We start from the raw sequence: 24,388 nt of genomic DNA, 5'->3' as shown, positions 1-24,388 counted from the left end.
AGAGATCTGGTGTTGACGTGTCTTGTTCTTTGAAGAGACAGTCAGGTTCCCGTGTCACGTTTGTTGGAGCAGGAAGTAAATGAGCATCTCTATGATGCCACGGTCGTGTTACAGGAAGTTTCTTGACATGTTATGATCTATCTTATTGTCTTCTTTTGGACTGATTCAGCAACGCAGTGCTCAGAACGGAGGAAGTTACATGACAGGCAATTTCCAGATCGTCTGAAGTGGAAACCAGAGGAAAGCATAACCATATGGAGCTTTAAACGCTCATCTCTGATGCAAGTTCGAAACATCTGCTGTTAATTCTATAATGATGTAATAATTCAATTATCTGAGGAGGATGAATTCTATGAAAATTAGCACATGTGCTGCAATCTCAAGTGCCTGTGTCTTAACATCCTCTCATGGTTTTATTTCTTCAACATGGCCGACACTTTGCAGAAACATTGCTCCATCGTTTAGCTATTTCTGCACTGCTGCGCACAATCTCACATTTTTATAAACCTACTGACTCATTTATTTGCTGTGTTTCTGCACAGAGCGACCTTGAGTGTGTATGGTTGGTTGGTTTCAGCAATGGCGATGACGGTTGGAGGCGCTCTGCAGACTACGGCGCTGAAACCCTATAGGGGCTCCATATTAGCGGGCACTGAGTGAAACAGTCAACAGCAGTGTTTCAGGGAAGCAGTGGAGCTTTAACACCTACTGTAACGCCCTGCCCTGCTTCCTGCTCTGGATTACATCTAGGCTTACAGTATATTGGACACACACACACACACACACACACACACACACACACACACACACACACACACACACACACACACACACACACACACACACACACACACACACACACACACACACACACACACACACACACACAAAGAAATGCTGAGACTTTTTTCCCAGTGCTCCCCCTCTTTCACCTTTCCCACCCACTCACACTCACATTGAGGTTATTCAAACTGCTGTATTGCACCTACTCATGCTCAGATGCTCTCTCACACACACATGCACGCACACACCCTGTCACATCCAAGCTCTTTCCTATCCCACTTAATGCATACCTGTAATAATTTGCCTGTTAGTGTTGTGTTAATGGACAAACAGCTTAATATCCATGCATTAGCGCTACAAAACACACCATTCAGAGCAGCTATGACAGGTCCTCACACACATGTGCGCACACTTGCATCACATGCACCCTTTTGTTTCGTATCAGGGTACCGGTAATGGAAATCCCCCTCATGTGAGCGGTGGCCTCATTTTAGTAATTACTGTATGGAAGGTGTAATGGCAGTCGACCCCCTTAAGCAACACACAATGACATGCATTCACATACTGATTACACACATATTCAAACAGCCATACAGTCACATTTAACAGCTTGTTCACACTCACAACTTGTCAAATACAACAGCTTAGACTGTGGCGCATTGCCTCAAAATATTACTCTGTTTGTACCCTGATAAAAATGTAATATCTGGATGCTGTATGAGTTGTTGTGATAACCCTTGAAGTCAGGTGATGTTAAAAAGGGCGCCCTTGTTTCACAATCTTTGGTGCCTTACATAAACAAACTTCCTTCCAGTGTTAATTATTGTTAATCTTCAAAAAGCAGAATACATAATGTATTTTCTGTATGCTCTCAGCCTGATATATACTTCTGTGTTGAATCTAGGCCATAGCATACCCCATAGGTTCCTGTAGTTTGTGTACGAAACCTGACGTGCACCTCCACAAATATGTAACCATGCATCAAAACAATGCTGAATGCAGGCCCTGTGATTGGTCCACTGCGTCGCAACATATTTCCTACATTTACAACATTTCAGGTATCTCTGCAGTATTCTCCCATCCTCTACCTAAAGTGCCGTCTTCTTTGCAATAATTGCAGTATGATCAGCTGCTCAACATTTAACAGCTCCAACACACTTTGCCCAGAGTCAGTTGCCTTGGTTGATTCAGGTCAGACTCCAGAGGGCTAATTATATCGACATAGCCACTGGCATATCTGTGCATTAAGCACATTCCATATATCCCACTTTTAGGCATTACCATTAAATGCACTGTGTGGATTTTAAAAGTCCTCCTTTACGTGCTCTATTTAGCAAATGCACACACACACACAGACACACGCATGCCATCTGTCAAATGGCCGGTCCTATCAGTTATCAGCATGTCATTTGCCGGTCATACCTGCCTGTCGTCTGCAGCCTGTGTCCCAGAATGCTGACAGATAAGCTCGGGTGAGTGCATATGCCAGTCAAGCATAAGTGTGTGCTCTTTGGATCTCACACTCTTCCACTTTTGAGAGGTTCCCACGTTCAGCTGGGTTAATCTCAGTCTGTCTAGTTGTAATCCATTCTAATGGTCAGCTAGAAGCAAACCATACAAGCTCTATTATAAGCACACACTCAAAAAAAAAAGGACAATGACTCATTGGTGAAGCCTCTGGTAGGCGCTCACACAGACGCCTGATGTATTGCTGTGTAGATGAGGACATGACCACACACATCTAAATCCAAGCAAAAGGATGCACTTTGAGAAGTGACACTGTTGCAGCAGAAAGACAAGACACTCGCTAAAGCATGACATCAATTCAGAGCAGTGTTTGAGGGCATAACTGAGCATGAAATAAGGCCCGACAATTCAAACAGCTTCTTTTTATAGGGCGTGATGAAAACAGATTTTATGGAACATGATTTTTCATGTCAGGTCTATTTCAGTAAAAAAAACATCAAGGAGTCGAGTTAAAACAATGAACTGAGGTCAACCAAATACTGCCAGGGAGCTGAGAGCACAATGAATTCAACAGAAAATCAAATGTGATTCCTGCTACAATAAGAGGTGCAAAAAATCTGCAGTTCCTTGATTATCCACTTGACACTGGCTCCAAGAGCTCATATGGAAGTCATCCATTGTCATCACTTAACCTAGGAATTACACAGTCTTAAATGGTAAATGGACTTGTACTTATATAGCGTTTTTCCAGTCTTTCTGACCACTCAAAGCGCTTAGGACCACTCAACTTAAGTAAGTTGGAGTTAACATTCCAAACATGGCATCTGTTATCTTTGGGTTTCGTGAGGCCTCTTCAGACACCATTGTGTGGGTCACTGTTTCATAAATCCTCAGTTTAACTTTGCAAATATCTGAACCCATTGGCCATCTGGTGACAAAATAACCGATGAGATCAATGAACAACGTATCAGACTAAGGACGAAGGACTTCAAGCCAAGACTTCCTACTTGTGCAATGTGTTTGTTTGCAGTCTGACGGGCAACTTGAAAAGCAATAATGGGGTTGGAGTTTAGAAACAATGTGGTAGATGTCTGTTTATAGAGGTAAACAGAAGCTAAATCTTCATCAGGTGACTGCCCACGAGAGCTGAAATGACATTACAGCTGATGTGCTATGTCTCTTCTGCCTTCCTGCACACTACCAGAACTTTCTAAATCGCTGCAGGTAGATACCAAGATAACAAAGAGAAAACAGAATCTTTCAGACATTCAAAATCATGTTAGTTGCCACCTTCATTCATAGGATGATTGTTCTAATTGAGCTTAGAGCTTGGCTAATCTGCAGACAGGCTCCTTAAAGTTTTCAGTTTCCTTTTCCAATCTGTACTATCATTTTTGGTAGAAGCACTTATACTCTCACACTTTAAGCCCCCCTCTACACTAACTAATTCCCACACACTCAACACTGATGACTGTGCATTTTTAAATCTGGGTTGAGCATCATGTACAAGGATAATCTGACATTCTGTTAAAGGAGTCAGGCATCAAACAGAGGAGGAAATGGCCTGCTCTGCATCCTGACCACAGCTGACCAGACGCAGAAATAAAGCTGGATTTCAGCTTGTGGCTAGATCTGCTTTTGCATCCCATGCTCCTCTAGTTCACATGTCAAAGTTGGCGAGATACTGAAGCCTAAGTTGTGTTTGAGTCTGTGTGAATGTGGTTGAATTATCTCCACATAGGCAGCGCGGTCACCCTTCATTTATAGCAACAGCACACATTCCCATAAGTGTAAGAATATAAGAGCGAATAGGCTGAATGTGACAGTAGTGGAAGTGCTGTAAGTGGTTGAACTTGAACGGCGCTGCATAAGTGCAGTCCACTCACCATTCATCTTTGATACAGTGATACACAAACAGAAATTTACCAACAGATGCTTAATCTCTGAGTTTGATGTTGCTCCTTGTTGTTTGGGTCCAAAATGAACAACATTAACGCAGAAAAGTAGCTGATAGGGATCACTCATGAAAAACATCTGTCATATATTTTCCATGCACTACATGTACAACTTTGTCATTGTGAATATGGTGTATTTTCTTCTGCAGTGAGTTCCCTGTCATGAATACAGTGCATAGCACAGGTTAGACTTTCAATAACTAACCTACACAGGGACACACACACACACATGCACACACACACATCTAGCAAACGGGAGGGGACTAGAAGACATAGTGGTGCTTGGAGGTGGGTGGCACTCCTCAGCGACTCTCAGTAATAAAAGTCGAGCACTATTTGAAAAGGCCCTATTGTGGCTTCATTCTGTTTTTCCACGAGGGTAACATTCCTCCCAAATTGGACAAAAGAATTTTAATGGGGCGGCTAATGGACTGTGATTAGATAGGAGGAGAGGGGGAGAGCGAAGGAGAGCGAGAGGGAGAGAGAAATAGGTGGGCCTTGTTGGGAGTAGGAACGATGGGGGCCTAAATGATGCGAGGGGGGGGCTTGAGTTTCATCCATCCTGGGAGAGGGGGCGATGGGCCAGGAGATTACCCCATTTACCTGCTACCTTTGAGGGGGAACTGGAGAGGAGGACAGGGGTTTCATTGCGGAGGTTGGGTTGCGAGGGGGACACAGGGGACTCCACTCCAAAGGTATATATGTTCATATAGTGGTGGGATGGATGGAAGCCCACCTGCTTTTAGCCGTAAGTGGATTCAGTGTGGCTCAAGTGGCTTAATGCAGGCTTACTCACCGTTGTACAAAGAGACACTGCGGGACTGTGCAGCTGGCTCTACAAGGATGCTTAAAATAGAACAGGGGGATGTATCTTTTAGAGAAATCAAGTTTATCTGTTAGACCTACAGACAGGATTTATCAGAAAATTAGATTGACCTTTTTTGTAAATGCAGCTACTTCACATCTGCGTCACATCCAAGCTCTTTCAAGTATGCTCTGGCTTTTATGTAGAACACGAAAGACTTGATAACAAATTAAAATGTACTATCATCTGTGGGCCGTCACGCCCAACTCGAGACCTGACTGATGAATTTGACTTCAAACAGTTGAAGGAGAATCACAACTTCATATTTCACACCACCTGTCTGGTATCAAATAGTCAAGAGGGAGTAGGAGGATAATAACAACAATGGCCGACTACTGAGCTGTGTTTGTGCTGCTGACTGTACTGAATTTATTGATACTTCTCTAGACCAAGTTGTCAGTTTTTGAGCGTTCATTCTCAATAGTCTTCTAGCTTTTTTTTCTTCTCACCCTGCTGCAGAAGAATGGCTTTATGCACAGGTGTGTTGTTCTTTGGTGGTGTTTCATTAAAAAGATGTACTGCCAGCTACTTGTCTGGCATGCATACCCAAACGTTTTTGCGTTATCATGTCAATGCAGACTTTTTTGAACAAAGCAAAAGTGTGACTCTCTTTTTCTGCTTTTCCTCATATAAACAAGGCCTTGTGCATTGTGAATGTGCATCACACCTCTCTTAATGGAGGGGATGCACACTTCAGCTCTTTTCATATTTCAAGTCTGCACTGTGTAGCCCAGCTCCACCGTCATTCCGACTTTCTACTTTCCTATTGATCCTGCAACAGCATAATATTGGTGTCCCAGTGTGTCATTTCCAATTGTTTTAGAGCGTTGCGCAAACAAGAGAGGTAAACAAACAGCGGGAGCTTCAGATACACAAACACACTCAATCAGACGTGCAGACACAGCGCTGATGATCATTTTTTATTCTGTAAATTGACTTTTCTTATTTTTACATTTGGTTCTATACTGAAAATCTGGCCGTGACTTTGAACATTTTGACCCTGACACAGATGTTGATTAGGGAAATTAATATGTGCCAATTTGTGAGACTTCTAATATAACTTTTCTAGAACCTTTATTCTTGATATGTCTGTAAGAAAAATAAGGTTCCGTGTCTTGGGGCATAATAGTCGTTTTTGATGAAAATCCTCAACAACAATCAATTTTCAAAGTCTCTGCAGAGCAAAAGAAGATTGAAAACAAATAAAAAAACAAATGCCATTATGAAAATGAATCTGGCTTGCAGTGATGTCTGCCACATGATGTGTTAATGCATTTCACTGTGCTGCTGGTATTAAGAGAAAGGTCAGTGGGGTTCAGCTGGGGTGAAAGGAGGAGGGTGGTATCTCTTTAGCATCCACCTGTCTGAGCTTAGAAAAACAGGAGCCTGTCAATAACTCGTGGGCCACTATTGACTTTTGATCCATTATTCATCGAGTGCTAACGGAGCTGGGGGAAAAGATTGTATTGTGAACTTTTGTTGCTTTCGGTTAATACCATCTTCCAACTGTGCACAATATGATGTCTGTAAACTGAATGGATTTTAAATGATAGAGGCGTGGCTGTTGTCCTTGTGTGGCTGGTCGCTCCATCCCTTTGGTGTACAAAGCACCTGAAACACCTAAACAAATGTCAAATGAACTGTTGTACACACATTCATGGTCCTAAGAGGATGAATCATTTTAACTCTGGTGATCCTTTTGACTGCTCTTGTAGTGTCAGCATAATGTTTATACTGATATACTGAGTGATTCTCTGATCTGACATGGTCATCATTTTCACGTAAAACAATAAATGAGGAGTAATGCATGGTGAACAGGTAGTTATGTAAATAAGAATCCCGACAGAGGTATACAAGACCTGCCCATTTGTGTCTTTTAGTGATTTAAAAAAGAAATGTACTGATAAAAAGTAATCTATTCTAGTCTGCATGAACAAATGTCAAATTAAACATGTCAATTAACTGCAAATTTAAAACCTTAGCATGCTGATTTAATACTCACTTAACTAAACGTTTTCACCGACGGTTACATTAGACAAGTTGACAGGTCCTCATCAAGACTATAAATGTTGAGTTATCTTCTGGAGCTTTGCAGATGACACACCTTTAAACAACTTTTAACTTTGTTGCTATTATCATGACCACTTGTGGTCTAAATTTCTTTGTAGTGAATGGTATCTTAAAGATATACTCACCAGATCTGCTGCCCTTACCTGGATTGCAGGACAGGATGCCATATTAAAACATCCATATCCAATTTAGCATGCTAATGCCAATCCTCCTCATTTAACCTCAGACAAATGTATTCATCCAGTTACATGTTGCTTTCCTGTTTTGCACTGGTTACATGATACTCACTCATGATGAATTCACTCAAATATTTTCTCCTGGGGCGCTGGTGTCCTAGCGGTCTAAGCGCCCCACATACAGAGGCTGTAGTCCTCGTTGCAGAGGTTGCCGGTTCGACTCCTGGCCGCAACCATTTGCTGCATGTCTTCAACCACTCTCTATTCCCCCACATTTCCTGTCTCTCTTCAGCTGTATGCCTGGGAAAGACGCAGTATAATTTTGGGTGTTTGTGTTTACACATGCAGCCCACCCTTACTTTTTCCATGCACAAAGTTTTATGCTTGTGTGAATACAGCTTATGACTGAGAAATATCCTCAGATATAAACATGGGTTATTTTCATATGTTTGTGGTTCTGGAGGTACTGAAGCGGTTTGTCGATACTGATGCCAAAAAATAAATCAAACTCTAAGACTGAGCATCGTTCTGTGCATTGTTTTGTTCTTCCACATAACTGACGTCACATTTCTAAAAAGTTGGAAGTCATCTTGAATGAAAACCTCGCCTCACTTCTCTGAGTCGTTCCTACATGATAAATTGAAAATCACCATTTCAGAAAACCAATTTCTGTTTGAAAAGTACGGACCTCTCCTCCATGATCTTCTTCATCACTGCTCGGCTGTCTCTCTGCCTCCCAATCCCATAAGCCTGAAATGACTTGAAATGCTCTCTGTCTTCACAAGTGTGCACACAGCACACATAAACACATACTCTACTCTTACCCTCATCCTTATGCAGATAAACCCTCCTGTCTCATTCCCACACACACATACACACACATACATACCATCATTCTTTTCTAAATTGGATAGAGACACTACCATGCGATATTTACATAAGTAATAACAAGCTCTTGCTCCAGGGGCCGGCAGCTCCTATCTCACAGCAGAGGAGGGGTAATTGCTATTTTGGCGCCGTGGTGCTACCTGTGTGTATGCTTAAGTGTGACCGTACGTATGTGTCTGTGTGTCTGTGTGTGTGCAAGGAGGGTTTATCAGAATAAGAATCAAAGTAAGACTGGTGAATTTATTAGGGGATTTGTTTGTGCATGTGTGTAGGCGTGCATGTTTGGAATTTGACAGAATCAACCTCTTCTTCTCCTTCTTCCTCCTCTTCTTCTTCTTATTCTCGGCACATGTCTCATTGTGTTTGTGTTCGTTCTGGTCCAGCGGGAGACAGCCGGCTGCATCTGAAGCCCACAGCTCCTCAGCTTGATATTTGGTGTTGGGCTGGCGCCGTTTGCTATCAGCACACATCGTCCCATGCTGCAAGTGTGCTGCTGTGTGTTTTTAGACGGTTGGTGTGACTGGATCTCCCTCCTCCACTCTTTTCATTGTCTCTCCCTCTCTCTCCATCTGTGTGAGTGTTTGAATATGTTTATCTGAGGCAAATAGGTGGGCAGCTGCCAATGTGCCCTGGATGACTGTTTCTTGGGGAATATGTTTATTTTGAATGAGTTGGTTTTTTGTCTTTGCATGTGTTTTTAAGCTTGGATTGTCTGAGCTGTGTATCTTCTTGAGCAAGCAAGCCCATGCTCAGTGTATGTGTGCAAGTGTGTATTCTTGCCTCTGTATCCTTATGAGGACCATTGTTATTCTAACACTATACTGGACATTTTAAAAGGAAATGACACGGTTCTGTCCTTCTCTGTTTAGTTTAGATTAAGTTTAAAGATGTAGTCTGGTTAGAGGGTTAGACGTCGTGTCAAAGGATGAATGCAGCTAATACATAGTTCTCACAGGTACTAAGTCTAATGTAGCTGTTTTGTGTGTAAATGCCTGTGTGTGTGGACTACGTGTATGTAATCCACAGTGCTCTCGACAGCTCGACAGCTCTCTCCTCCTCTGTGCAACTCAATAAGCTCTCGCTGCTGTCACTGTGCAGCCGTGGGACGCCATAGCAACCAGCCCACCTTTAGGTGATTACCATGCTCAGCCCTACCTCACCCACCTCCTCCATCAACACCTAGGGTGCAAATACAGCCCACCCCTGGGAGAGGGAAGACAAAAAGAAGAAGGAGGAGGAGGAGAGAGGAAGAGAATAGCTGTTTGGAACAAAATATTTGACTGTAGCTTCTTTGCACCTCTGTTTGAGATCAGGTGGGAAGCTGCACTGTGTCTTTGGCTGATTTCTTGCAAGATGAATTTATTCTTTTGCTGAAACTTGGGAAAGGGAAGTGTGACTGATGTTCAGTTGAATCAGGTTCATAACCTTATTGAGCCTTCAAAGCATGTGAATCAGTTTAAAGCATAGACTGTATAAATAATGGACGTAGTATCCATGACGTCACCAATCTGATCCTGAAGCGCTGTTTTGAAGCCAATCGTATGCGGGAGCCATATTGGGAATGCTGAACTCAACCAGGCATAGTGTGAGGTAAAGATGCAGGGATGGAGCCTCCTAGCCAACAACTAAGCGGACCTGCCTGTCAGTCAAGTCAGTCATGTCCTTATTTGTGCAAAAACTTGTAATCATAATATCTTGTGAACCGTTGCGTTAGAAAAAAAATCACTATCGTAATGTGTGCCGGAAGAGAAATTAGCTACGTAGACCCAAGCTGTTTTTGAACCAGGCTGTAAACATGTTTATTTCTGCTGCAAAGATCGTCTTTTTTGAATGGGCGTCTATGTGGTTTCCGGTGTTTCTGCAGCCAGCCTCAAGTGGATGCTTGATGAACTGCAGTTTATAAAACTTCTTCATGGGCTTTATATTTTGAGACCGGAGGTTGCAGCTTCGTTTAAAGTCATAACAAAAAATGAACCGTCACTTACTCACAACTCTTAATGCTATGGTTCAGGTGAGGGGGACAGCTGGGTAATGCATGCAGGAGAAGGAGACATGAGTCATGATGACTGTTTTCTGTGTTACTTTCTTTACATGCATAAAAACATTCAAACACGGCAGTAGAAAACAATATTGGCAACTTAGGCAAGCAGTCAAGATTTTAAGACGAAGAAGCTCTTCTCAATATGAATGATGTCGTTAACCTGCCCACTTGCTTGCAGTAAACCCTCCAGACTCTAACCTGCTGCCTTCATTCATACACTTCCACTGTCTACATGCCGACTTTTGTAAACCAAAGGCCAATAGGAAAAAGTTTGCATAAAATCGGGGTGAACAAATGCAGCTGTTTGCTTCCACACATGTGCCATACATATGCAAAAGCACCCCTTAAGGGTTTGTATGATATGCATCAGACTGTACAATAACTCCAGTGTAAACCCCTGACAATAAGAAGCTCAGAGCAACTTAGTGCAGCACATGGAAAGTCAGGTGACGAAGTAGAAAGAGCAAGACAGTTGGTGAGAATGACTCAAACCAACAAGCCCTCACTCAGGAGGCCTGTTCGTGTCACTTAAGAAACTGAGGGCCTGTGTCCACTGAAGGCAAATTTTCTTTCTGGCATGTCCACAACTGCAATTTCAGAAGGCTTATCTTAGTGATGATGGTTAAGTCTGTTTTAGAATGATCTGTATGCTATTGTATTTTACAAAGAGCAGTCAAAACACTTGATAAGAATCGTATTGTAGCAATAGCAGCAGCTTTAGAACTGGAAATTTTACCCTTGCAAAATGAGTTTGAGGGGTTTCTCCTCCTTATGGACCTCTGTTACTATTGTCGATATCAGAAGTCCTCTTCAACTAAGTATGCTGAAATCACACTGACAAAAACACAGCTGACACTGAGGGTGTTTATGCTGTTAGGATGCTGTGCACTGAATAGATGACTGCACTGGTTTTGTATAAAAAGAGGCGCTACCAACACAAAAAACACTTTGAATGGACATAGGCCCTAATGGTCCATTTTAGTAATGTTTTTTTAGCACCTAAGCTAACTCTGAACCCCTTCCTGATATCAATCACATGTTTTAAAGTTATTAAAGGCATACTGTCTATATTAGATTGGAAAGCTGAAGAGAAATAGGAGATGTGGGGAGCAGAGAGTGGGGGATGACAAGCGGCAAAGGGTGATGACTGCAACAAAGACTACACCCTCTGTACATTGGGTACCCACCTAGACTACTAGGCCACCCAGTGCCTGTATAAATCATGTTTCAGAAAAGCTTTGAGGCAGGAAAGGAGAGAAAAAAGCATTTGTATGACACCAAGTATCATGATATAGCCTCTATATTAGATGCACTGGGAATCAGAATGGATCTTCACTGTTAGTTCATCAGGGAAGAATTTACACTCTGCACATTTCCTTCATCTGTTTTTCCCCTGACACTTGCATCAATCTGTGTAATGAATGAGCACATTTATGAGCTCAATCAATTAAAGACAACACAGAATGTGTGGGCTCTTAGCATAAATAAATCATTACCACATTAATGTGCTGGCCTCTTGCCAGGTTTGCATGTCACTTGTTGTGACATTGGGTTCTATTTGGCTGTAAAGTTTGATTGTTTTATGGCTGAAACAGGAAGAGGGGGCTGTCCACCACCTTAAAGAGAGGAAGCTTTTTGGTCAGCAGGAATCTTTGTGACTGTTCACCACGAGAAAATGTGGTGTCAGTTTTGTTAACCACGAGTTTAGCGTCTAAAATACCACAAGCATCAGACAAATCTACACTAGGAGCTGAGCATGGTTTTATTTGTTCACAGAGATCCCATGAAAGAAACCACAGTTCCAATAGCACCTTTCATTTGTACCAGTTTGTCAGAGAGTAACAGCTGAGGGGGCCAAATGCTCATTGTGCACTCATAAACTCCCACTACCTTCTGTGTCTTCTTCTAATTCTCACTAAGTTATAAGATGACATCAGTTGGAACACAAACTTCCATCAACAACTCACACGATCAAGTTAACCAGTTCAGCCAAGTGTCACTTTGTGTGTGAATGTGATGCTTGTAGTTACATCTGTGCTCTAGTTGTACACTCACATTTGAAACAATCTCTCAGACTGAGAGAGAGAGAGAGAGAGAGAGAGAGAGAGAGAGAGAGAGAGAGAGAGAGAGAGAGAGAGAGAGAGAGAGAGAGAGAGAGAGAGAGAGAGAGAGAGAGAGAGAGAGAGAGAGAGAGAGAGAGAGAGAGAGAGAAGGGTGCACATGAATTAACTAATGCACTGTGACTGAAATGTGTACATGCTTAAGGGCATGAATAATCTGCACACACACCGTTACTAACACACCAAAGCTTAGGGTAATGTCCCTCATGGAGACATACATTCCCTCCATATCTTCCACATACATACTTGGCGTCACCGAACCACCTCCTTGTCTATGATGATTTTGAGGTGCTTCGAAGCGCCTGACACCAAGCCATAAAATAACTCTGAAACACCTTAAATCATCTCCCCTGGAGTGCTTGTTCCCTTTTTGGGCTGCCAAATGTCTTTGCCGTGTAATCTTTTACATGACATTTCTAAAGCAGCTCAGCTTTGGAGCTGATTTGTAACTTGTGTTGATGCTTAAAGTGTTGACTGACTGTGCCGACACAGACATCCAAATGCGTCCAATGGCAGCAGCCTAATCTAGCAGCCTAATCTAGCAGCCAGATGAGAGTTTGCTGGATCGTTACCCTCCTCCTAACAACCCAAAGTGATGCTTCTGCAACAAAAACAGTAAGATAAGCGGGTTTTCTTGCACTTACAGAGAGTTATTTGTGACTTTGATAGAACTTTGCGCCTCATAAAACAAGACATAGCAACTTGTAAATCATACACTGTCATCACAGGCAGATAAATAAAGGTTTCCATTGAATGCACATTCCAGATGCACTTTCTGTGTACTGCCTGTGTAAAGCATGTAACCTCGATATGTCTTATTCAAGAAAGAATTATTACAGTGTGGCATAGGAGAACCTCTTTGTGAGTACGTACCTCCTGCTGCTAAGTCTGAAACTAGTGGCATTTCCCAGAACAACTACTCTGAACTGGAAAATGAAGGGCGGTAAACAACACGACGGATACAACAACGGTCCACTTTGAAAACCCTCAGGTGATTCTGAAATGACACAAAGGGACTCTTACCGCTCGGTTGCTTTGCTACAGCCACAGAGAGAGCTCGCGCCTGCTGGGCTCGACTGCTGGACCTGCCGTGATGCTTATTGACTGACACACTGCCATCAGGGGGTAGAGCCGGGTGGCCGGGGCATGAATAGGTCAGGACACAGCCAGTGATGATGCGTGGGGTAGGCGAATGGATGCTGCATGGTGGTCGGATGGTGGAGAGAATCAGAACATGGATGTACTGAGGATTGTTTTAGCTTCTGTTTTGTGATAGGGGATCTTTTTGCTTCTTATTCAGTTGAATCACACTACTTTTATTGTGTCTGATTGAAACTTTGTATATTTAAAAATTATATTAAGATGCCTGATTTTCCTTTCACTGATCACAGCTTTAAAATCGCTGATGTCCAAACTTGGCGTAATTTGGAACAGCAGGCCAAAGCTGGTGTCAAAATTTATTTTCATAACCCAGAAAAAAATTACAAGAACAACAGTTTGTGTTTTATTGCGAGTTTGGCTCATTGACTTTATAAAAATACGGACACTATAACTCTAACATTGTATGAAAATAAAGCAAAAAAGCCCCTCAATCATTATGCATTATATAATAAAATGGATGCTGTAAGTGTTCACTGTCTGTGAAGCCAAAACATATAGAGCTCCCCCTACTGACTGGCTGCAGTATAGGTTATAAACCAAGCTTCTGCCATGTGAACAGATGGAACATGGGTCAAACTATAAAATTGAAATACACATCGAATATGTTTTCTGAAACATTGTTTCAGTCATTATAGATAGTTATCATCACGCTGATTAACATGAAAGTCTTAATTATTTATTTCAGAGTTTATTTTAATTACATATTTGACCCCTGCTGTGCTACATACTGGATTATCAGAGTAGAGGAAGAACAGAGGGAGAAAACATGATGAAAACTATCTGTCGAGTCAGTGAGTGTCTGCTTCAAACCAGCAAAAGGATCTGTTCTGCTGTGGTGTGTACCCACCTGAAGAATCTTCAATGTTTATGAGTAAGTTAAAAGTAAGTCAAATGTGTGTTTTGGTTAGTGGCCAGGATGAAACGTCAGTCCCATGGCTCAACCAGCCAGGTCGCCTCTGCATATGTCTTGACTGCACCAGGAGTTAATAGGGTGATGTTGTCCATTCTATATACAGTCAATATTTAAAACTGAGTTTGCAACACAGTCACAGAGTTATAGCACTGCTAGTTTCAGCTGAAAAAAAAGGAAAAAGCATCAATCGTTTTTAACTGTTAGAGGTCACAGAAAGTTTTGAATGGTGAGTGAAAGGTACAACAGCAGTAACTTAGGGGACAGCCTTGGTTGATTTATTTACTCAGATACCACTTTGTTTAGAAATGTCAGACAAAGACTTTGAATAAGAGATGCTCTGTTAAAAAAGTCTACTATTTTTAATCTCATATCTCAAATACAAAAATGACAGCTAATACAAGGGCAGCAGTACATCAGATTGCCACCTAATGTGTACCTTCAGTTGAACACTGAGCAGGTTTGTAAATAGCTGTAGTTGACAGCTTCGGTAAAGTGCCGCACATTTAAATGTAACAAGGAAACAGAACAAAAAAGCAAAGTGTCTGGTCAAGCAGCGGAGCGGCAGATAAACACAGACATGATGTGATTCAGAAATAATGTTGAGTAAATATTTTCAAATGCTGTCCTGAGGAGATAAAGAGCAAACAGTGGAGAGGCATTTTGAGAGCTGTAACTGTGAAACAGCTCAGGATGATAGAAAATAGAAATATGGTATGTACGGCCTTCAATAAAGGAGACAGAAGGCAAGTAATAGAGATCTGGAGCTGATAGAGTAACACTGATGACAGATTTGTGAGTTAAATGTGAATCATCAATATTTCGTTTTTTAAATTATGGGTAAAAATTGAAGAATTGAAGGGAAACTAGCGTGACTGGAAAACATCCTCGAGATTTGGATAATCATAAGCTACCATTGTGATTAGAAAAATAAGAGTATAGATTGTATGTTTGTCTGAGCAATATTTCCAGTCCAGTGGATTTCATCTCATCCCTGACATTGTGGTTCAGCGCTGCCCTCCCGCTGCTCCTTTGATCTCCTCTTTCCTTTCTGCCCTGGTCTCCTCCGACTCCCACTCACTCTGACCTCCAGAGACTGTCTTCCTGACTACGGGCCCGAGTAACACTGCATGAAGCTGGGGATCCGAAGGTGGTGGGCAGGGCCGGTAGCCTGGAGGGGGTCACAGGCCAGCAGGAGGGGCATTAGAAGCTTTAGTTGAAACAATGGCCCAAACTGTATGGAGGGAGGTGATGGAGGACGAGGGGGTTGGATTCGCTGACAGTAAGTGTGAGATGCACTTCCTGTAGAGACATGATGATTGAGCACTTTTACTGACCAGTAGGTGCAACGCCACTGGAAGTCAGTATTAATGAAAAGTGACAACTGCACTGACACTCTGAAACAGAAACCTATTGACATTGACACAATTTGACTTCCAAGATGTGTACCAAGACTAGCAATTCTAATCTCACAAAGTGCCAATCAAACAACACAGTTGATTCCTGGTGACCCAGTTGCAGCTCACGCTAGCTAAGCAGAGCAAGTAGGAGCCACTCCATCTAAACATGTAGCCACCAGCTCCACAATCTGTAAACCAGGAAGGACTAAACAGTTGTAGTATCAACAAAGTGATGACAGCAGACCTGATACAAAAAGTCAAAAAATATGGCCAAACCTGCCCGTTCGTGAAAATCCTTAAACAAGTGATATGAAAGTTTGTTGTTGACATCAACTGTTGAGTCTGCTGCCTTCAGGGAACTAATTGGAAAGGAGCAGTGAGACGAGAGGCAGAGAATGTTAATGATAGTCATGTAACAAAAAGGAGTAACGCTAAAGTTACTTTGATGGTAGTAACTAATTACTACGTTTCATAACTTTCACAAAACTATTTGGCAGTATTTTCAAATAGGCTGTAATAGAAACATGTTTTTTGAATTTTGTAGATTAGTTCAAATGAAACATTCAAATACTGTACCTTTACTCGTAAAAACACATTAAAAAACTCCCAAAATAAACACACATTTTATAACATGGGCTAACATACATGCATGTAATCGTCTTAACAACTAGCACTCAACAAGATGTCTGAAGGAACAAAGTGTGACAGCCTTCCTCACTTGGATGTACTATTCAAAACCTTCCATACATCCTCCATTCACCCAACAGCCAGCACACTGATGAACTGATAAACATCCCTCATAATCAGTAGATCTGTGGTTCTTTGTATCTTTTCTAGTAAACTTTAACACTAGCTAGTTTGAAAATGTGTCTTTTCATTAGTTTTGTCGAAGGCCAGATCATGACTGAAGTCTGAGTAGACATTTGTTTTTTTTATTTCTTGATTCAGTCCTCTTGGTGTTTCAAGCCATAAATGCAAAGAAGTAGGCTCTCTATTTCACCTCTTCTTCTGGGGTTCTACCATGCCCAATGTCTTTGTTCTTCTCAGGGAGGATGCTAGATGTCTTACCTTCTTTGTGAGTGTTATCATAAAAAAACTGAGCAGAGAAACGGATCTCATTATCACTACTACAACCGCTTAAAGCAGCTACTTTCTGAAAGCCTCTTGTATTCCCACATCTAGCATGTTTCTTTGTTTTCCTGATAATGGTTTATTTGTTGAAAGGTGCAGTGAAATCAGAGGCAGCGAAAGTCAACCTACTCTCTGAAGTGTGTCCAAACTTCCAGGATGTAAAAAGATGAACCATTGCAGCAGATTTGGTCCCTCTTTCAGATAATGTAAGATTCATATTTTTCATAATCTTTACCTAGAAATTCTATTACAGCTTTATTCAGCCTTTTCAATACAACACTTTCTTTAAGAAGTGAAATAAAACTGAGATATGCTTCATGAATGGTTTCCCAGGCAGACTCCCAGAGTGAAAAAGTTGCAAAGCTCACCGAACGTAAGTGACAGATACGCAGTGGTATTTTTATCAGACATGTTTGGAGTCCAAAATATCCACAAATCAGCCTACTACAAAAGTGTATGTGAGTTTATTTGAGAAAGTGTGTATGTGTGTAATTGTGTGTGTGAGTGTGTGCTCAAACAAAGAATTTAGAGTCGGTGTGCATGATTGGCACACAATGCAGATGTGTGGGCAGCAGATGCCATCTGGAGAAAGCGGAGTGGGCTGGTGGAGGAGAGGAATTGAAAGGTTGGAGGGGGGGAGAAGTGGGGGGGGGGGTTGCTCCACTACTCTCCCCCTGGAGAAAAAAAGCACTGGTTTGACAGCTGGATAAAGGAAAATTTAGGAGTGTAATCAATCAAAAATAGTGTGACACAAATAAAACAGACGAGAGATGAAACCTGCCCACACACACACACACACACACACACACACACACACATCCTGTGACGATCACCATCATTGTCCGTCATCTTCGGTCCACCAAACTTTTTCACCACTGGTGAAAAAGATCAAAAGAGTCCCTCCAGGTCCCTCCAGGCTGTTGTAGGGTTGCTAGGCTTGTCGCTGGGGGACACAACAGGGGAAAGTGCCCTTCTTCTCCGGGATGTGGGTTTGGACAATCAATGTTCAGGAGGTAAATTGGCCAATTTTGGAGAAGCACCAGGTGCAACGTCTGCTTCATTACACTGGTCAAGATGTTACAACAGGAGGGACCATAACCCTACAGAGGCACAGCGTCCTGTCTCAGGAGGCTCTTATAAATTCACACACACCGTTTTATATATTCCTAAATCTGCCTCATTGTTCTAATTCCTTGAGCGATCCAAGAGCACGACTCTTTGGCTGCCTTCTCAGGCCAGTTCTAAATAAAAACACTAAACTCCCTCGTTCTTTGAGTGACATCTGTGAGGGAAAATAAAGCCACACTATGCCTGTGGAAGCATGCGGGACAAAGGCAGGTCTATTTGCAGTGAGATCAGCCCTATGAGAAAAATCATAGATGTTTCCGTGTATGGACAGAAATGTATATGTTGTAGCCAAGTTTTGGGAATGGGAGGTTTGTGTGCCAGCGACAAAGAGGCATGGGAACTAGAGTATTTAGGATCTATAAAATGTGGAGAGGCGATGGACTGTATTTCAACACAAAGACACATTCATAAATGTTTGAGAGGGTAATGTTTGAGGAAAGAGGGGATTCAGACACCTGCTGAGGGCATAGTCTGCAATGTCTTTCTATCACAAACATGCTGTTTTTGCTAAAAAATGCAGGTCAATCTGAATCTTAAGGACAGCAAATTTCTGAAAATTAACAAAAATGAAGTGCCGTTTTGATTTGCCGAGTGGAATTCTGTTTTGACTTCCCAGCCTCAGAAATCATCAGCAACTCTACTGCTGGTAACGATCCAATGACTTAGCCAAGGACGCTTCAGCGGGTTGGATATTTTCTGGCTGAATCACTGTCTGTGCGCTGCTAAAGGCCAAATTCCACACTAAAAGAGACACAATATTATAAAGGTGCCAGTTTTGGTGGTGCAAACCTATCTGCAGTCGCTGGAAGCAGCGTGTGGTGATGCAGAACGCCCTAACCTGCCCACACAGTGACAATCTCCTCTGCAGATCATTGAAAGGCACATCTCCTGGGAGCAATAGAAGACCTGTGTGGGAGGACATAAAAGAGTGAGAGCACCATGGGCAAAACCCCAAACCTGGACACAGCTGGCTTTTCACAAATATGAACAATGAGACCTTTGTTGAGGAAAAACTGCAGAGGTTACATCAATTCCTGCACATCATTCACCTCTGCAGCTCCACACTGCAACAGGCCTGCTCTACAGCCCGTGCTGATGGATGAATCTTAGTGCACATTTCATCATAAGTGCCCTCAAAGCCTCTGTAATATAAGAATAATGGCAAGTGACAATAATCCAATACAAGCTGGCTCCCCTCACAAAACGGGCATTGTCAATTTCACAAAGTGCAATAGCATGTAATGTCAAGGAGGTCATGCTCATGCTTGTTCTTAAATCCAATCTGAAGGCAGAACAGGCGTCAATATCTCCGCTAGGTGGCGACCTTAGTCCGATGCGGCTCACCTTGGACAGCGCTGCGCTTGATTGGAGCCAGACTACATGCAGGATCAGCACAGTGAGACCAGTAAGGAACACAGAGGACAAAAACTGACGCATTGCATTTCACAAAAATAAATATAAAGAGTTGGGGGTCTGTTTGTGTTTTTTATTTAAAGTTGAGGAGGCAGAGAGTGAGGCAAACGTCATTTTACAAAGAAAAGTCAGTGCCTTCTAAGCAGCGCATGCACACTGTCCATCCGTTTTCACTGTTGACATGCAAAATATTTCCTTGATTGCACTTTATTCATATTATGTCAGTCAGTGGCTCACAGTCATGGTCCGTTTTAAAGCACCGTTGGACCTGCAAGACAAAATTCGTGGAGAAATGCCACTTTACACAACCAACGTCTCGTATCTGAGTATATTTTCCTCTGATAACTGAGAAAGTGAAATGTTTGAGGGAGGGGGGGTTAATGATTATGTGCCCCCCTTCTCTCTGTCCACTGCGTTTTCTATATGATTAGACGGGGTCCGCGTCAGAGCGCACAGACAAGACCCGCCTCCTGGCTTTGGTGCGCTGGTTGCGTCTCTCTCCCCTGTCCGCTTCAAACCCATATTCCACTGGGAAAGAGAGAGAGAAAGGGAGAGAGAGAGAGTGTGTGTGTGCGTGAGAGAGAGAGAGCAGGACCTGGGAGAAGAGCAACGAAAGAAAAAGAGGAGAGAAAAACGGAACAACGACACAAATGGCACTCATGGCAGGGATTTTGTTCACGGCTACCTTTCTTGTTTTGGGGATTTCTACATTTGTTTCGTCGGCACGGACATACCCCCCAAATGAAGGTAAGGTTGTTGGGAGAAAAATAACTGCCGCGGACTTCTGACTTCATCCTCGCTTCGTCTCTGCGCGTGTTTGCGCTGTGGAGCCTCACTTCTTGGCCCCTTGTTGCGAGTGCTTGGAGCCACAATGAGTTAAATGGTGGAAAACACCGACGGTCACCTTTACGCAGCGACTTTTGCAGGGTTTCTCGTGTACGAAACTGGAATGCGAAGTGGCTGTCCAAATGCGCATCGACTGTTTTGGTCTCGACTCGGGGTTTGGATCGCACCAGCCTCTGAACGCCTGGGAAAAAGAGTACGTGCAGCCCTGATACGCGGGGATATCTCTGTCAAGAGAAAAGGTCAAGCGAACCTGTGTGCTAAAAGCAATTCGATGTTGCAAAGCTTCACGGACATGTCTTGTAAAGCAGACATAAGGCACAATGAGAGTCAGTTGGAGACTCGCAAATCCGGCACAGATCCGACTGGCCAAGTGGCTCTGTATTTATCACGTTCATGTATTTGGAAAGGGATCTCTCGTGCTATCACGGACAGTTGTGGTGGAAGGTGATCGTGGGGATGACAGAGAAAAAACACACTTAAAGTCTAAGTGTGTTGTCCAGTGTTTACGCGCTGGATGAAAGGATTTCTGCATTTAAAGAATGGCCTTTAGTTATTCTCTACAATGCATAATGTTGGTGTAGCGGCCGAGCTGCATTCTGTTTAAATCGAGCACGTCGCGTCCTGCTCAAAACACTCCAGCGCGGAGGGTTTCGGGACTCCAGTTGCTTGCTCTAGGTCCCGGAGCGCAGTGTATCTATCTAGTTTCAAAATGTTGGTGCAAATGTAGGCTTCAGTCTTCCTCTAAGCATAAACACACTGAATTATACTTAATTTCACTTGAAACACCCCCAATGATGAGTGAATCTATCTTCTGCACAGTAGTGTGTTCTGTTTCGGATTTCTCCGCAGAGCAAAGCCGTCTGACAAAACAAGTGTGCAAAGCCGTATCACGAGCTCAGTTAAGTTAGATATGAAACAAATGTGTCAGATTTCTAATTAAATCCATCCATATTTCACCGTATAATTTATGTTGTTAACTTATACAACGGGCTAATTTAATCATTTAAATGGAGCAGTTAATTTTACACTCACTGAATCAAAACAACCCCAAACATATGCGCATGGGCTTCTCTATACTTCTCAATTCCAAGAAAAAATATCATAATGAAAGCTTCTCAAGAAGAAAGGATTCAGTTTTTCTTGTGAAAATATGACGTAACAGAATCTGTGTGCCAGGCACATTTAAAATGCGTTTTATCTTCAATCTTTTAATCTTCAATGACCAAGTTTACGCACACGGCTCCTGGTTGATTTCGATCTCATCAAACGAGCCCAGGGCCGAAGCTTAAGAAAAGTGAAAAAAAACATCTCTTAAAGATACTGAGAGAATGTATTTATTGAAAATGATTGGCCTAACTCAAATCAATCAAACCCACAAGACAGCAGGGATTATGCGCAACAAAACATCGACACGGCTATTATGAAGACTTTCAGGCCTACGGCTCTTCCCATGTTTACTGACATCCATCATGAGGATATTTTTCTCCTCGATCAGTCGCTTTGGAAGTCATTTGTATTCATTAAGTCCTCCTTGACTATAAAACAGTAATAGAAATCCGGTTTTCTTCTCTTTGTTGAACTTTAGTGGACTGTATGTGTATATGTTATGTGCACATACTGAGACTGCGTGCTCAATTCTCCCTTTTCTGTTTTCCAGTCACGTTATTGGACTCCAGATCTGTACAGGGGGAGCTGGGATGGGTCGCTAACCCGACAGAAGGAGGGGTAAGTACTGCAAAGAAGTGTCCCCTTGTTAGGACGCATGGTCCCCTATTGAGCAAAAATGGAGAGATAATATCCATTATTGGCAGGAGCTCTGGCGTGGATACACAGCCCTCTTTGATAAGATTCTGTCCTGGTGAGACCTTCATGGGAGTATCTTTGTTGATGATTTATTGTGCAGCTGTCTGCACTGTAGGGGTATTAGGCTCAGGTTGAGTTCAATGCAGAATTCCTTTTTTCTTTTGGCTCAAATATGGGAAAATCTAAATTTGCAATTTCAGTGTGTAAATAGCGACCCTCTCTAACATTCTGTAGGCCTCAGTGGGGTCCCCAGAATCCACTTCGAGAACCATCGGTCTATAGGCACCCCCTCACCAAAAGCCCCTGCTCTCCTTTCTCCTCGCTCCCCTTCTCTCTAACCACTCTGTAATGGTCAGATGCAGGGGCCGATACTGCAGCGGGCATCAGGTTTCCTGAATAGACGGTGGATTGAATCGGTCTTTGTGGAGAAACTTTATATCCCTTTCCACCATTGAGTGGAGGAGAGGGAGAGAGAGAGGGAGAGGAACTTGGCAGCTGAGAGAGGGTCCTCTGGAATGGATGAATAAGGGGGAAAGTGCAGTGGGGTTCAGCTCTTGCCGCAGGACGACTGGATCTGGCTATAAAGAGACGGGAAAATAGGGTCACGCAAATGCATGATCCCTCAGTCTAATTGGGATATGGAGAGGGGCTCTGATAAGGAGAGAACGGGCTGCAGTCTGCTTCGGGCATTAAAGGGTTAGGGAAGGAAAGGCCATGTGTTTCCTAGATTGTCTTTAAAAATATCATACAAAAGGGGACAAAATTGTATTTAAATGCAATTTTTTGAATGTCAGGGATAACCTTAATTGATGATTGTGCGTATTAAACAAATACAAATGTTTTGCCAGTTAGCAGCCACTTCTTCATTTGTTCTACTCACAGAAACATGATGATGAGCACAAGCAAGCCTTTAATGTCTTGTGAAAATTAATACAAATTAGAAACACTGATGCCAACTAATGAATACGAACCTAGGGGGACCTGAATTTCACCTCATGCAGCTGCTTCAGCCCCTGCTCACGGTCTTTTCTCAATGAACTTGGCCGGCGCTGTGCTCAGGTCCTCCCCAGGACCAATTTATCACAAACAAGTGATTGACAGGGTCCTGGCAGCCCCAGCAAGCCAGCATTCACCCTCTCATTACAACCAATTGGCCTTATTCTGCCTCTTCCCTGTTATCGGGGAAAGGTGCGGCCTTATCTCAGCGCTGCTTGATTTCCACAACAAAAGGGGGCTAAAGGAGTAAAGGAGAGCAGAATGGAACGGCAGGAAATGATAGACATTTTCCTCGAATCATACAGCAGCAGCTATGTTTAGTATTATCCCTTCCTCCTCGGGGGATATAAGGCTTTAAGTCAGGCTGTTTATGATAAGGCATCAAATCAAATCTGGCAGTAAATGGCATATCTTCCACTGTCCCATTATGACCCTTTTTTTGGTAAACGGTTGGAGCTAAAGCAGCCAGATGCCTGTCTGCTCTTGTTTACAGCCCAACTCAGTCAAGGACTCTATTTAAAACACACGGTGCAAAACTTAGGGGAACACACCGCTTTGAGCCTCTCAAGACATGCTCGTATTTGCTCAATGGGGATCTGTCAAGAGGGGAACTTTATCATAAGTAAAACAAACATTCCCTCCTGGTGAAAATAAGCCAGGCCGCACTGGATAGCGTTAGCCACGCAGCCCACGTCAGAGTCTCCCTCTCACTCCTATGAGTTCATGTTAACAGCAGTGAACATGTGTGCCTACGTCTCCCATTCTCCATCATGCATGCACACATTAGATCATTAGCATTGATTTGGAGACCTTTAGCTTTTGCATCCACAAGACTTCATGGTTCATACTTTTCTTTCTGGTTTTTGATTCCCTGAGCCATGCAGGGTACTGACAGTTATTGTTTTTGTGTATGTGAACGTGAAGATGATTTTGTATGCCACCTGACAAGTAATTGAACTGTAGGTATTACTGAGGCATAGAACTAATTACAAATTTCCTCTCTCACAGTTGAGGAGAAGTCATGAATATTAATATCTTTATGATTCTATATTAGGACCTAACAAGTCTATTAGGTGCCATTCATAAAATATGCATTAAGTTTAACCATCAATTAATTGCTCTGCTGAGACTCAAACACTGACTAATCTTTTGTGCATGCTCTTTTGCACAGTATCTCTCATTCTTGGCGTTGACTTGCTTGCTCCCAGTCACGTATGTTTACTCATATAGTCCGT

General features: G+C 42.6%; 1 protein-coding gene across 3 annotated transcripts in view; it reads left to right on the top strand.

Moving 5' to 3' along the window:
* The first annotated feature begins 20,013 nt into the window (after positions 1-20,013).
* Positions 20,014-24,388, top strand: part of epha4l (eph receptor A4, like) — a 57,134-nt gene continuing 52,759 nt past the window's right edge. The window contains exons 1-2 of one of the 3 annotated variants that reach the window (XM_034700828.1): positions 20,014-20,255; positions 22,012-22,079. In XM_034700828.1, coding sequence (XP_034556719.1) covers positions 20,159-20,255; positions 22,012-22,079 — 165 coding nt within the window. In that variant the 5' untranslated portion in view covers positions 20,014-20,158. The remainder of the gene's footprint in view (positions 20,256-22,011; positions 22,080-24,388) is intronic. The other 2 variants (XM_034700826.1, XM_034700825.1) reach the window with 2 other exon arrangements.

This window comes from Notolabrus celidotus, chromosome 14 (assembly GCF_009762535.1).
Source record: "Notolabrus celidotus isolate fNotCel1 chromosome 14, fNotCel1.pri, whole genome shotgun sequence".
In the NCBI taxonomy this organism is placed as follows: Eukaryota; Metazoa; Chordata; class Actinopteri; order Labriformes; family Labridae; genus Notolabrus; species Notolabrus celidotus.
The sequence above is the reverse complement of the archived record's forward strand: the minus strand, read 5'-3'. Positions and strand labels throughout refer to the sequence as shown.